The sequence below is a fragment of the Podarcis bocagei genome (genome assembly GCF_964188305.1).
Source record: "Podarcis bocagei genome assembly, chromosome: 2".
NCBI lineage: Eukaryota > Metazoa > Chordata > Lepidosauria > Squamata > Lacertidae > Podarcis > Podarcis bocagei.
In genome coordinates this window covers 8,810,381-8,825,234 of record NC_138126.1, presented here as the reverse complement: position 1 = coordinate 8,825,234, position 14,854 = coordinate 8,810,381, and the positions used below count along the sequence as shown (strand labels likewise).

At 46.9% G+C, this 14,854-nt stretch overlaps 1 protein-coding gene and 1 long non-coding RNA gene across 3 annotated transcripts in view; one reads left to right on the top strand and one right to left on the bottom strand.

Moving 5' to 3' along the window:
* LOC308581252 overlaps positions 1–14,854 on the bottom strand; it is a 93,384-nt gene that overhangs the window by 9,005 nt on the left and 69,525 nt on the right. The window lies entirely within an intron of this gene.
* LOC308580968 (class I histocompatibility antigen, F10 alpha chain-like) overlaps positions 814–14,854 on the top strand; it is a 78,535-nt gene continuing 64,494 nt past the window's right edge. For both annotated transcript variants that reach the window (XM_081183325.1, XM_081183324.1), the window contains exons 1-2: positions 814–978; positions 5,960–6,235. In XM_081183325.1, coding sequence (XP_081039451.1) covers positions 897–978; positions 5,960–6,235 — 358 coding nt within the window. In that variant the 5' untranslated portion in view covers positions 814–896. The remainder of the gene's footprint in view (positions 979–5,959; positions 6,236–14,854) is intronic.

Sequence of the window (14,854 nt, the reverse complement as noted above, 5' to 3'; positions counted from 1 at the left end):
CCAACACCCCCTGGGCCTGCAGACTCAAGAGGGTCCCAGGCAGGGGGAGGGAAACTCATGTTGGGGCAGGAAGCAGAGATATGCGGGGATATAAAATGCCCCTTTAAAAAGCACATGGAGAAAGTAAATTGTAGCAAGCAAACCTGAGCATTTCTTGACAAGGCACAGAGTTAACCGCTGGAACCCCCTGCCACTAGATAGAGGGACACAGGAGAATAGCCAGGCTGCTGGATCACCCTAAAGGGGCCCATCGAGTCCAGCATGGCTGTCTCCCAGTGACCACCCAGATGTCCCAGTAAGGAAGCATGCAAGGAGGTCGGAAGAGGGACACCCAGCGAGTGGGACGCTAATGCATTTAATGTCTCTGACAGCGGAGGAAGAAGGGAGCCATCTTTGAAGCCATTTAAAAACAGGACCCAGGAGCCTGCCCTGCACTGCCTCCACACGAGTCCACCTCGCTCGGGATCTCACAGCCCCTCCCCCCAGTTCCAGAGAGGGGGGCATTCCCAGACCCCCCTGGAGATGCGGGGACTGAACCTGGGATCCTCCCCTGGCCACCCCCCTCCGCCCTCCCTGCAGGGCAGGACAGGAAGAGCTGAGAGGGGGGGAGGGAGGGGGGAGGGAGGGAGGCGGCGATTCCCGGCGGGGAGCTGCAATCACTTTCTCTTTCCCTCTCCAGCCTCGCTCCCAAACTTGCGCTTCGAGTTCTGCCTGGCGACCGATGCCGCAATCTGCGCGCATATTTCCGATTGGCGGAACATTTCCCCCTCGCCCAATCCGGGCTCGCTCTGCTGCTGGTTCCTCGGGCGGGGCAGAGAGCGGGTCTCGGAGTCGGAGGGAGAAGGACGTCGCTGGAGTAAGAGGAGGAAAAGGGAGCTTCGCTTTGGGGGGGGGAGATGGGGGTCCTCCTCCTCCTCCGCTGGCCCCCCCTGATCCTGGGGGCGGCTGCCCACCTGCTGCTGCTCCTGGACTGCGCAGGTAAGGACTCTGCTCTGGGGCGGGGGGAGAAAATCATTTCCACTAAATCCTTTTTTTGGGGGGGACACACGACTCTTTGCGAATTGCATTTCGTGGGCACTGAAAGGGCGATCGGGGAGTTTCCTGTCCGAAGCGGAGCCGGATCCCTTCCCAGACATCTGTTTCCCAGACTTGGCTTGTTTTGTATTCCGCCCGGGGCAGGGGCCGCGTCACTCCTGGGCTCGGGGCTCAAGCAAAGAACAAAACAAAGCTGGAAGGTGTTGGCAGGATTAATGGTGGGGAAAGTGACTCGCCTGTTCCCCCCCCCCCGCAGCTTCGTGTTGACTCTGGTTTGTTTGTGTGTGAGTGTGTGCGTGTGCGTGTGCGTGTCAGACAGACAGAGTACAGGTCCTTCCTTTTCTATTTTTTTACCTTCCCTCTTCTAACCCTCTTCTAACCCTCAGCCGCTCTGAAAACTCAGCTAAACACTCTGTAGACCAGCCTGGAGGTGGGAGCTGGACGGGTGTAGAGCTGACTTCATTGCTGGGGGGGGAACGTCTGAATAAGGGGTCCCCACCCGCAGTTCCCAATGTTGTTTTGTTCAGGAATTCCCTTTCACATGCACATTCATAATCTGGTTCTCCTGCTTTACAATTGTAACTCCCCCCCCCAAAAAAAACCCCTTCCTGTTGCCTGTCAAAAATGTAGATTTTGTAAATTATGCAGGGGGCTCCTCTGTGCCGTTCCTGTACTGCCCCTTTCACTACGTTTTGTACCCTGTGTATCTGAAGAAGTGTGCATGCTCACGAAAAGTTATACAGTATCCAGAACAAACTTGGTTGGTCTCTAAGGTGCTACTGGACAATTTTTTTATTTTTTTATTTCAACTGCGTCAGACCAACACTGCTACCTACTTGAATCTTAATTGTAAATAGCTTTTGTTGTTCTCTAATGGAAAATGGTATGAATATAATACTATCTTTAGTTTAAAAGTTGCTTGTTGCATAAAAATTCTCAATGTAACTTAAAAGCTTTAAGAACTGAAGAGTAAGACCTGTTATTTCTCTCTTGAACCCTCTTGATATGGGGGGCTGCCCCCTCACTGTGCTACAGGGCTGGGCAAAGGGGGGTGGAGACCACTAGTTCCTTCAGATTCCTCCTCATTTTGTGGCTCTTTGTCTCCCGAACACTGAGCAGAACTGCCTGTGTTGTTCAGCCAGATGCCACAACCAGAGGCAGCCTTGCTCTGAGCTCTTGTGGTTTGAAGTGGGGGGAGCCCCTGCCCTGGGAGGGGGGGTCTTAGAAGTGGATCCCATTTGATCTTGCCTGAAAGGAAACCAAACCGACCATCAAGGCGTATGTGATTCAAGCAAACTCATCTTGCAGGTTTATGCTTCCTTGAACTTTGTTTTCCACAGTGGATCTCCCTCAGAAGGTGGAAGATTCTCCTTCCTTGGAGATTTGTTAGCAGAGGTTGTATGGCCATCTGCCATGGATGCTGCAGTCGAGATGCCAGCATCGCAGGCGGGTTGGACCCTCAGAGTCCTGTCTGTGGTTTTTATTTTAGTTTCCTAGTTGTTTTGAGATGAGTCACTGGCCAAATTAAAGCGGGCTTCTTCCTCCTTGAGAGTGAAGTTGTCCAAAGTGCATTTGACACAATTTTCACAGGGTCCTCAAGGACCACCTCTTTCTCTATGAATCTACCCGGACTCTGAGATCATCTTCTGAGGCCCTCCTTCCTGTGCTGCCTCCTCTGGAGGGCGGAGGGTGACAGCAATGTGAGAACAGGGCCTTCTCTGCAGTGGCTCCCCGTCTGGAAGGCTCTCATAGAATCCTAGAGTTGGAAGAGACCACAAGGGCCATCGAGTCCAACCCCCTGCCAAGCAGGAAACACCATCAGAGCACTCCTGACATATGGTTGTCAAGCCTCTGCTTAAAGACCTCCAAAGAAGGAGACTCCACCACACTCCTTGGCAGCAAATTCCACTGTCAAACAGCTCTTACTTCCCCAGGGAAGTTTGCCTGGCACCTTCATTATACACCTGTTGGACTAAGTCAGGCAAAAACATTCCCTTTTAACCAGGCGTTTGGTTGATTTGAGTGACATCCTTTTAAAAGTGTGTGGTTTGGGGGGGGGGTTGGCTTTTTATTATTGAATATTTTGTGGTTTTGTATTCTGATTTTGTTCTGTGAGCCAGCCTGAGACCTCCAGGTATAGGGTGGTATATAAATTCAATAAAGAATAATAATTATACGTCCCATTTCTGCTACCTGAGGCAAAACAGGAATAGCCCCCTCTGCCCCTTTTAGCACTGTGCCACTCTACCTTCCGCCAGGGAAATGCCCCACATAGATTTTATGATCAGCTCCCTCCCTCCCCAAGTCTTTGTGAGCTGTTTCTGTGGGTCTTGGATAATCTCTAGGCAGAGAATGTGTTGGAAGGAAGGCCTCATCTTTACGCCCAAATCTGTGAGGCCTTTCTTGGTACTGACAGTCATCTTTTAAAATTGAGTTTATATCCCCACCTTCCTCCCAAAGGAGCCCAGGGTGGGAATTGAGGGGCTGCAGCTGTCTTGGGGGGCCTTCTCTGTGGGGCTCATCCTGTACCCTGCACAACGGTGGCCCTAGAGAAGTACCATGGAGCCTTGGCTCTTTCCTCCTGCGCAAAGGAGGCACACAGCCCCCTTAGTACACATTCACTGTGACTTGGGAAGAGGGTGAAGGAGTGTGGGGAGTGAGCAGAAACAGCAAAATATGCTGATGGACGACAACAAAAGTTAATTGCTTCTGATGGGCATCTGCTGTGGAGACTCATTAGGTCCCCTGGTGGCCAGAGCTCTGTCCCCCTTCCTGTGTTCGATCTCGTGAAGGGGCAAGTGGGGGGAAAGGGGATGTGGGGCCACATGTTGAGACCTGACCCCAAAGTTGCATTTGCCCTCCTGCCCCTGCTATCCCTGTGGGTCCTTCTTTCTCAAGTGGGGAACCCGCTCTGTGGGTGGCAGCTCAGACCATTGAAAGATTGCAACACTGAACCATTTAAGCACCGATTCTCAAAAGGGATCCAGGGAGGATCTTGGAAATTGCAGGCCAATTAACTTGACATCTCCCTGGAAAACGGGTGTAAAGTGCAGGAAACCAGCAACTGGAATGCATTTACCTTGAAGGATTTCAACTGTATGCTGGATTCCTACCAATTATATATGCAGAAGGTAGAGAGCTCTTTTTCTGCAAGGTTTTCCCAGTACTGAAAGAGTTTTAAAGCTCTCTGCCTTGCATAACAGTCTCTGGCAGGTTCTCACGGGATCTTGTGGGGCTCTCCTGAGTTCCCAGGAGATCTTTCCAAAGCCTCCCAGAGCCCAGGAAGCAAGACCCAGGTCAGACCTGTTCAGTGCATGGCTCCAGAAGGTCAGATTGTGGGGCGGCTCCAAGGGAGTGGCTTCACTAGGCCCGTTTCTGCAGATATGAGCCATCCCAGTCAGGGCAGACAACTCTGAGCTACCTGGACCAGTGGTCTGACCCAGGAGGAGGCAGATTCCTGTTCTCCCAGTATATGGATTTGCTTTGTCTGGTCTCCCCTCCATCCACTTCCCAGACCTGAGCCTGCTTAGCTTCCATTCGGTGCCTGCATCCTGAGCCTTCAGACCATGTTGTGGGAGCTCTCATCAGCCTGGCACTTGCAAGTGGGGGGCAATTCCTGCCCCCTTGGCAAAAGGGGAGGGGCTGGCCTCTCTCACCCTCAAACGGAGCCTCAGCAGAGACATGCAGAGATTTAGTGCTGCCTGGCAGAGCTTTTTCTCGCCCTCTGCTCCATGGGCTAATGTTTGTTTGTTTGTTTGTTGAAGTTGATCCATTTATTTTATAGATAGTTGATCCATTTATTTTATAGATGAGACTACATACAAGGGTCTCTTATGAGCTCCTGATTCATAGATTTCAGAATCGAGTCTCTTTACTCTTTTTCTCCCTGACATACAATTGACTTATTCTTCATCACACACAGAGTTGGTTCATATATGGGATGTCGAGCTGAATTCCCTTCAGTTCCATCCTTCAGCAAGATTGTCAGCCTCATTCTGTCGGTAGAATCTTGATTATTGGCAATGAGGAAAGGTAAAAAGTCAAGTTGACGTAACATAATTTATGAGAGGTGCAAGCACAGGCCAAAAGACAAGAATGCTCAGCAAGCCCACCACCTCTGGACAGGCTATGTATTGAAACACTAGCTGCATTTGCACATAACACACTAAGCTTTGGGTTCATGCATTCCCTTTTTGCATGTGGCTACAAGGCGGCGATTGGAAGCCTGTGTTTTCACTTTCAACTAACATTGTGTTATGTCTGAACTGAGATAAACTGTAGTTAGTTTTACCTATAGTGTGTCTGATCATGCTAATTTCAAACCACAGTTTATAATCCTGGCTTGGTAGGACAAACTCCCCCAAAGCCTGATAAACTTTGGATCTCCTAATTTATTTTTTTTTCCCCAAATTTTTTTATTCATTTTATAACACAACTTAACAACACAAACAGAAAAACAGAAAATACAAACAAATTCTTGTCTTATCCTTATTTTTTCTAAACATTGTTAGGTGAGCTTCCCCAAGTCCCCTGTATCTGATTTTCATTTTACCTCATCTTTAACAGTTTACATATATCATAATTTTTAACCGTTTTTTTAATCACACTTACTTTTACCATAAAAATCTTCACATTTTATCCCTTACAGGTAATAATATTTTAATTGACACTATGTTCTACTTCTAACCCTACAGCCTATATCCACTTCCATTAGCATATTTTTTCAAATATTCTTTAAACTTCTTCCAATCGTCTTCCACCGTCTCATCTCTCTGGTCTCGGAGTCTCCCAGTCAGTTCGGCAAGTTCCATATAGTCCATAGATCTCCTAATTTAGGTCTGCTGCCTGCAATACAGCAGGATTAGGATGCCACCTTCATCTGCAGAACCCCTAACTCTCTGCCCCCTTTTCTCTTCCTTTCCAGGCTCCACTTCTCACTCCCTGCGCTACTTCCACACAGCCATGTCTGAGCCTGACCAGGGGCTGCCCCAGTTCATCATTGTCGGGTATGTGGATGACCAGCAATTTGTTCAGTATGACAGTGACACCAAGGAGGTGCAGCCTCGCATCCCCTGGATAAGGAAGGTGGAAAAGGAGGATCCTCAGTACTGGCATGGGAACACTCAGAATTCTCAGGGGCATGAGCTGGCATTCAGGGGGAATCTGCAGACTCTGCGGAATCGCTACAACCAGAGCGGAGGTGAGTGGAAGGCAGGAGAGAAACAGAGTCAAACCTCCTTCCCCCCATAACGTTTCCTCCAAGGGCAAGAATTGCAGGGAGGGGGCTGCGGGGAGGACAGGAAATGGAGGGTGGGGGTCTCCACCAGGGCAGAGGCGTCTCCCTTTCTCTTAATGAAGGTCTTAATGGGGGCAGGGATGGGGTGGGGAGGACAGAGAACGAGACTTTGAGGGGAGAGTCCCCCCCACTATGACCCTCTCTGGACCTGCACATCCTACCAAGGAAATGTCTCCATTGCCTGCGCTTCCTTCCATGCTAGGCTTGGCTTAGGCCTTTTGAGGTGGAAATCTGTCTAGTTCATTTTCCTCTGGGAGGGGAAGAGAAGGGTGGGGATCCTGAGGCTGAGACAAGCAAGCCTTGAGTTCTGGTCCTGCTTAAGGAGAAGCCAGCTGCCCAGACAGAGGTGCTGATAGGCTGACCCTTCTGACCATCACCAAGCCCCTCCCACTCCCTGGCACACTTGAAAGAGAAGCCTTTTTAAGGAACACAAATGGACTGGGTTTTGGGGGGTCAGAGTGGCAAATACCTGGTTAAAATAATAGGCATGGTGGGCAGCTGAAATGGGGGGGGGGGTAGACAAGAGCCCCCAAGGCCCCCACTCCTCCAGTACTTACTTTATTCTCTAATGGTCTACACTTAGGGAAGAATAGCAGGACCCTTTAGAAAGGTCTTCCACCCCCTTTGTCCAGTTATGACGATTTCTGCCACACTCCTCCCCCTTCCTCATCCAGCCTTGGAACTGTTACAACACGAATCATTTAAACTTAGTAAAATCTGGTAGACATCTGGCAAAAGCCTCTTGGCACACATTTTTGTTTTTATAATTTTTTTTCTGAAATGTCAAAATTCTTTTAAGACATTAATTGTGTGAAAGGAGCCAGCATGCTGGAAGGGTGGGGGGAGGCATTTGTGATTAGCCCCAAAGTTGAGTGACTCCCCCTCCAATTGCAATCTCGGAGCAGAAGTGGGAGCCTCTGCTGGGTCTGGGGGGAGATCATAGAATCATAGAATCATAGAGTTGGAAGAGACCACAAGGGCCATTGAGTCCAACCCCCTGCCAAGCAGGAAACACCATCAGAGCACTCCTGACATATGGTTGTCAAGCCTCTGCTCATTCACATCACTTGCCCCCTACACACATCACTTGCCCCCTACACACGTGTAACGCCCAGAGAGGGTGCTTCAAGAGTCCTGTTTTCTCTGCTCGCTGAAATGCAGTCTTGGAGGAGTTGGCATTGAATGTGCTCTGAGGATAATTCTTAATTTAGCTCTACATCAGACACACAACATTTTGAAGACCCAATTGTCATCTAAAGTTTTCTCTTCCTATCAATAGAAAAGTTCTTTTCAGAGAAGTATTTTTATCTAGTAGTGTAACAATACATGACAATGATTAGCTGGAGAAATCCTACCCTGTTTTCTTCTCTAAGTCAATTACACAAACATGTTATCCTCCTGCTCCTTATCATTTTTAGAGAGTCTCATATTGGAACAAGCAGTTTAACAACATTTGGCAGAACATTTTTTCATTGTATTTATTTTTATTTTGTCTAATACAATTTTCTTTTGTTTAATAATATACCACCTCAGTGCATTAAAATTTCTAAACAGGTTTGCTAGAAATATTAAAATTATCAGAAATACAGTTTAAAACAATAGACAAGTCCTAAAGTGTCTGGAAGAGCTTACTTCCTAAGAAATACGTTTATGATTGATGCTTTAAGATACTCCTAATTTTTTCTCTGCATAATTTTCAGCATAAATAAAATAGAATTTGTTAAGTTGTGGGTGAACATATCAGACGACGCAGTGATTCCTGAAACAGCTCTTGTTTATTCACAGGCCAGAACAGAACTGAGCTGAAGTCAGCCTGCTTATATAGAGCTCCAGTACACATAATTGTAACAACTTTCTAAAACTATCCAATTCCAGATTCTAAATTCTAATTCTAAAACTATCCAATTCACTTTTGATCCCTTATAACTATCTACAGTATCCCCCTGCTGGCCCAGGGTGAGAACTTCAGTACATAACAGAATTATACAATAGTTCAAAGAATCATAGGATCGTAGAGTCGGAAGGGAACCCAGGGGTCATCTAGCCCAACCCCCTGCAGTGCAGGAATCTCAGCTAAAGCATCCATGACAGTTGACCATCCAGCCTCTGCTTAAAAACCTCCAAGGAGGGAGAGTCCACCACTTCCCAAGGGAGCCCTTTCCGCCTTTGAGCAGCTCTTACCATTAATATGAAAGGAGGGCAGGGACAGAGGGAATGGACTCAAAGATTTCTGTTTCCTGGAACAAACACGTCTAGTCTCCATGCAGCTGAAGCCACTATTCCCTGTTGCAGGGACCCAAGGGGCAAGCGATAATGTCCGCACAGAACGGGGGTGGGGAACCTGTGGCTGTGGGCCAGTCTTGGCCTGCCAGGGGGTAGGATTTGCCCCATGAGCAGAAGTAAAATCCTGCTCAGTTTTGCAGGACTTCATGTTCCGGATTCAGGAGGGGATTTGCTCCTGAATGAAGGGCTTCCCCTGGAGATGAGAAAGAAGCAGTTTGTCAGCTTCCCCAAGTGCTGAGTGCAAGGCAGGCCGTGTCCCTTGTGCTGCAGTTCCCAAGAGGCTGCGCCCCTGCTGGGTGCTTGGAAACCCCCTCAAGGGCTTTTGGGAGGTGGGTGAGATTGACGGGTGGGCTATGCCAGGATGCCAGCTTCAGCCCCCTGCCCCTTTTGGCCCCTGGGGACAATCCCTGAAGCCAAAGAGATTCCCCACCTGTGAGACAGAATAATGGAGGTGGAAGGAGCCTTGCCAAAGGGGTCAGCCTGAGTTTGTCCAGAGCCCCCTGGGGCCTTCGTTGGCCTTGTCAGGCTTGCAAGGAAGAAACCCAGGGGGTCAGCTGAGACCAAGCCAGCGCTGCAATGGGCAGGTCTGCTTTTCTTGCAGTGGGATCAGGCCTGGCCTTGCCTTGCAGGCTTCCTCTTGGCCTCCTGCGAATTCTGCTTCTCCCCCTTTTAAAAATATCACCTTGGGACGAGGCATTGTAGAACATACTATTTATTTATTATTAAATACATTGAGTAGTTCTAGAGGGAGGACTCCAGAGTAGCACTGTTACAATCATTCTAATTGCCAGAGGGAGCAATCTCCCTTCTCCTCCCCCTGCACACCTTTCTGGGGCTTCTCCTGACACCCCCCCAAGCTGATTTGTGGGGAGCACATGGGAAGGAGATGGGGAGAAAGCCCCAGTTGTGTGAGTGAGACTTGTTCCTTTTGGCTCCCGCTAGACTGTGTTAGCTGAATCCAGCCCAGAAAAGCAGTATTTCCTTCAAGAGAGGCTGCTCTCATCCAAGGCTTTATATGCCCCAACTCAATTCAGCTGTAAGCCAAGGGCTCCTGAGCTGAAAGTGGAACCCTAAATCAGAAGTGAGAGCAGCCTGGTGTCCTCTGGGACAGCCTCTCCTCCATTGCTGAGCTCCCTCAGGCTACACAAAGAGCAGCAGAACTCTGTGCATGGCCAGGAGCAACCATTGCCATTTCCCATCCTGTCTTGGTGTGCCTGACGTAGCTTCTCTCCATGGTTTTGTTGTGGGAAATCAAAATGGCTGTCTGCTGACCCTGCTGGCTGGCATGGAGGAGACAGGGCTGGGATCCTCAGCACCCGTGGGCCCTGCCAGGGGTCTGGGGTCTCAGCGGGTGCCGGGTGATGCCACCTGCCAAGTGAAAACGCCAGATCAATCCTTCAGATACTGAAATTGAAGACCAGATTTAAAAGTCACGAGAATTAACATGTTGTGGATCTGTAACATGGGACACTGGAGGTGCAGCATGAAGAGTAGCAGAGATAAGGATCATGCCCTCTTTGATGAAGGATTTATTAGGTGGACATCAACTAGCGAATGTAAACCAGCTCTTCTTCTATTATCAATCGACTGAAGGTTTTAGTAAAGTATTTACAGTACGTATTTCCCACAAAACTGTATCAAGATAGTATACAACCTGGAAAGTTATAATAAAAATCAGGGAAAAAATCCATAGAATGTACATAAAACATCAATAAATACTATTTATTTATTTATTAAAATACATACACTTATTGATTGTAACCCAACCCCCCCCCCCAGTAAAATTAAGAAAAACTCACAACCATACTTTAAAACACAGGAAGTTAAACTACTAAAACAGATTAGAATTACCTCAACCTTCTAGGCATCTGGGTAGGCTTGTCTAAACAGGATTTTGTTGGCTTTTCGCAGTATAGTAACGCTGCAGAGAGCTTGCTGGGGAGATCATGCATTAAAAAGAAAGGACTCAAAAAGTACTTAAAGAAGGTTTTAATAAGAAAAACAAAAACTCCATTTACACTAAATACATCAACAAACCAGACCCAACCACCAACCCACCCCCCAGGGTAATGGGAGAGCTAGGTGCTGCTCCTTATATACTCTACCCAAATGCTGACACAGTTTAATCAAATACAACTCAGCAGCACCTGCTATGTTTCACAGCTGTAAAGCTGGGTCTCGTTATCTTGCTCTGGCCCTTGCTCTGGCCCCTTAAAGACATACACATGGAGTGGAACAATGATGAACCTTTACATTTAAAGAAACCATTCAACATTTCCCCTGCGGTTCATCATTGTGGAACAAAAACATAAAGCATACTTTGTACATGTTTTTCATGTGTAACCTTTGGAAGTGCTTCTTGTAAACTGCAACCTATAATGTTTGGTATGTTTAAGGTACATTACCACTCTCTTAAGAGCAGAGAAACATTGCATAGTGGGCTTTTCCACATTGTGATGCATCTTTTAACAAAAGCTTAACTGCTTCATATTTTACACTTGGTGAATAACACAAATCATAATCTCCTGGAATTTGTTGAAATCCCCTAGCAACTAGTCTTGCCTTGTACCTTACAACTTCATTTTTGTCATTCATTTTAACTCTATAAACCCATTTTGAATCAATAAGTCTCATATCTGGGGTTTGTGGTACAAGAGACCAAGTGTTATGCTCTTTTAAAGAAGCTATCTCAGAGTTCATAGCTTTATACCAATTTACAGCTTGGTGCTTAGGTAAATTCTGAACATCATTGTAGCTTTTTGGCTCAAAAACCGCCTTATTGGCATACACAGTATTAAAATGTTCATCTGCGAAATCTTGTGGCTTCTGCCTCTTTCTATCTGAACGTCTCAGTCCGGAAGGAGAGTCAGACTCCTCAGACTTAATGGGACTCAATGAACTACTAGTTTCAGGTTGTAAATTATCATTGTCAGACTGAAGAGGTGCCTGTAGGCTAAGCTCACGGTCAGAAAACTCAAGAGAATCTAACCTCCCCTCAGGTGCCTGTGACTTTAAATCCTCAAACAAATTATCAGATCCAACAGGCTTTTTGTCTTTCCCCATTAATTCAGAAGCACCATTTCCTGCTGCTGCTGCTGCTCCTGCTTCCTCTTCTTCCTCAGTATCATTTATACCATCAGTATCTTGGAAAACAGCAACCCCATTCCAATTTACAGTTTGTATCATGCTTCTGGTAATATGAAATTTGCCAGTTGCTGGTATGTAAATTCTGTACGCCCCCTGCTGGTAGCCCATTAATTTTCCCTGAACACTACGTTCACCCAATTTCTGCTTAGCAGGATAATGCATAATTACATCTGAACCCCAAATGCGTAGGTATTTCAGATTAGGGCGTTTTTTAAACAACTTCTCATAGGGGGTGACATCTAAACCAGAATGATAACTGCGATTTCTAACATAACAAAAGGCATGGAGCGCTTCAGCCCAAAAGTCTTTGGGCAGATTAGCATCGTGCAGATAAGTTTTAACCCCTGCCTGCAGGTCACGCTGCACAACTTCAACAAGCCCATTTTGCCAGGGACTTCGGGGGCAAGATAACTCATGAGTAGTCCCCTGCGCTTCCAGGAATTTCTCAAAATCCTCAGAAACAAATCCCCCGCCCCGGTCAGAAAACAGGTTCTTAATTGGTTTGTTAAAGTGCGTTTTTACCCAGTTGCAAAAAACCTTGTACTTCTCAAATGCTTGGGACCTCTCAGCTATTGCATAAGTCCAACAATATCTACTATACTGGTCTATCAGGGTAAGCCAGTACTTTGAACCGCCTAATGATGGTGGGAGTGGCCCAACTAAATCACAATGTACACGCTCAAATGGCTCAGTTACTTTTCTATCTGAGCACCTACCCTTGCGTGCAACCTTAATCTTATTCTTGCAACAGGATAGACACTGCATAAAGAATTTACATGGTTTTAAGTTGAGGCCATTGACAATATTCTTTGTCTTAATTACATCAGCAAAATTCAGGTGTCCCAGAATTCTGTGCGCCTCGTGGACACACCCAGAATGTGGCCTTACATTCCTCAACCCCTGGCTTGACTGTGCTGCTCTGCAATTTATAGGCGATTGGGAGTAGGTGCGAAAATACAGTCTATATAAACCATCAGATTCCCGGGCATACAATAGACGTTTGTTCCCCTCGAAAAACTCACACATAGACTTTAAGAAACGCACAGTTATGCCTTGATGGGCAAAGCACCTTACTGATAATAAATTGTCCATTGACGGGTCATAAATGCAGTTTGCTATTGTAATGTTTAAAGAGTCAAGTTTAACGGTACCCCTGCCAAGCGACTGCAAGACTTGTGAATTGGCTAAATGTACATTACCAATTTCCTCTTCGAAAGAAATAAACAAGCTTCGATTGTTGCAGACGTGCTGGGATGCGGCTGAGTCCACAATAAAAGAATTCCACTTGGCACCTTTAATTCTTTTACGATCTTTAGTCCGAGCATGAAAAGCTCGCGGCTCGTTTCTGTCTCTACTATACGATGCTGGCTGCTGGGCTGACGACAGTGATTGACGAACAGAAACAGACTTGGGAGTAGTACTTTGCTTTCTTTTGGATCTGCAGTCCCTTGCAAAATGTCCTTGCTTATTGCAGAACCAACAACGCTTTGCAGCTTTAAATGCAGTTGTATCACCACAGGTTTGCATATGGCGTTCCTCATTCTTTCTGGAAACAGGAGTGCTTATGGCACAAGCCTCCCTTCTATCCAACTCGCCCATTAATCTTGCCGTTACCCCTTCCACAGTTAATTGTGCTGGTGGAACGGCAGATATCTGGCTAGCTATACCATCAAAGTCCTCATTAAGGGAACAAAGGATGATAAAAACATACTGAATATCAGGTATCTCCATGTCCCTTCGAATTAACTCGCCGCGTATTGCCTCCAGACGTCTCAAGTGTGCTGCCAAATCACCACCAGGCTGCAACTTCGTCTGGTACAGCTGCTTGAAAAACGTCAATGCAGACGCTGACTCTTTTCTAACATGCACTGCTGCAAGACTGTCCCACATTTCTTTGGCAGTTTTCTTATTTCTTATATAGACTACTTGCTGGTTGCTGACTGCCAAATTATTTTTCGCCCTGGCTTTCGCATCTCCTTTCGACCAGGCATTAGTTACAGGGTCAGGAGGGTCATCAGTTACATAGGTCCATACTTCTCTAGAGGTCAAAAGCGCCTCCACCCGAAAAGACCATAAACTATAGTTCTCATCTGTTAGCTGTGGGAAGACCAGAGCCTTCTCAGCTTCAGGAACCCGGTCAACCATTCTGGAACTCTTCCAGACCCACAAAAACTACGCTAACAGGAGAAGGAGTTTTCAAACCTTTCTCAGAGTCCAAAAATATGCAGTCATCCACTCAGCAGCTGGGCCCATAACCAAAGATGTTGGCTTTTCGCAGTATAGTAACGCTGCAGAGAGCTTGCTGGGGAGATCATGCATTAAAAAGAAAGGACTCAAAAAGTACTTAAAGAAGGTTTTAATAAGAAAAACAAAAACTCCATTTACACTAAATACATCAACAAACCAGACCCAACCACCAACCCATCCCCCAGGGTAATGGGAGAGCTAGATGCTGCTCCTTATATACTCTACCCAAATGCTGACACACCTTAATCAAATACAACTCAGCAGCACCTGCTATGTTTCACAGCTGTAAAGCTGGGTCTCGTTATCTTGCTCTGGCCCTTGCTCTGGCCCCTTAAAGACATACACATGGAGTGGAACAATGATGAACCTTTACATTTAAAGAAACCATTCAACAGATTTTTTTTAGCAGGTACCAAAAATTCAGTATTTATTGAAAGTGAGAGCTAGGGCAGGTGTTTGACATTTTTAGTACACACAGGGTTGCATCCAATTCTGTTATATTTAGAGTAGACCCATTGAAATCAGTGCATTAAAAACAGAAAGGCCAAATCACTTCAGTGGGTCTACTCTGAGTAGGGGTTGCATTAGATACCACCCCAGATCTTTGATGATGAATCCAGTCCAAGTGCCACCTCTGAAAAGTGAGCCGTGAGGAAACTGCTCTGTCTGAATGTCCGGCTGCCTTTGGCTGAGATACTGGCAGACATACTGTGCCCCCTTCTTTCCCCTGTGCCCCCAGGAGACCCCTTGAGGCCTCACTTCCAAGTTCTCTTGCCTGGGAGCCACAGGACACAGACTCCTGGTCTCTCCTCCTCTCTCCTGCGCTTCTGGATGCGGCCCTTGCAG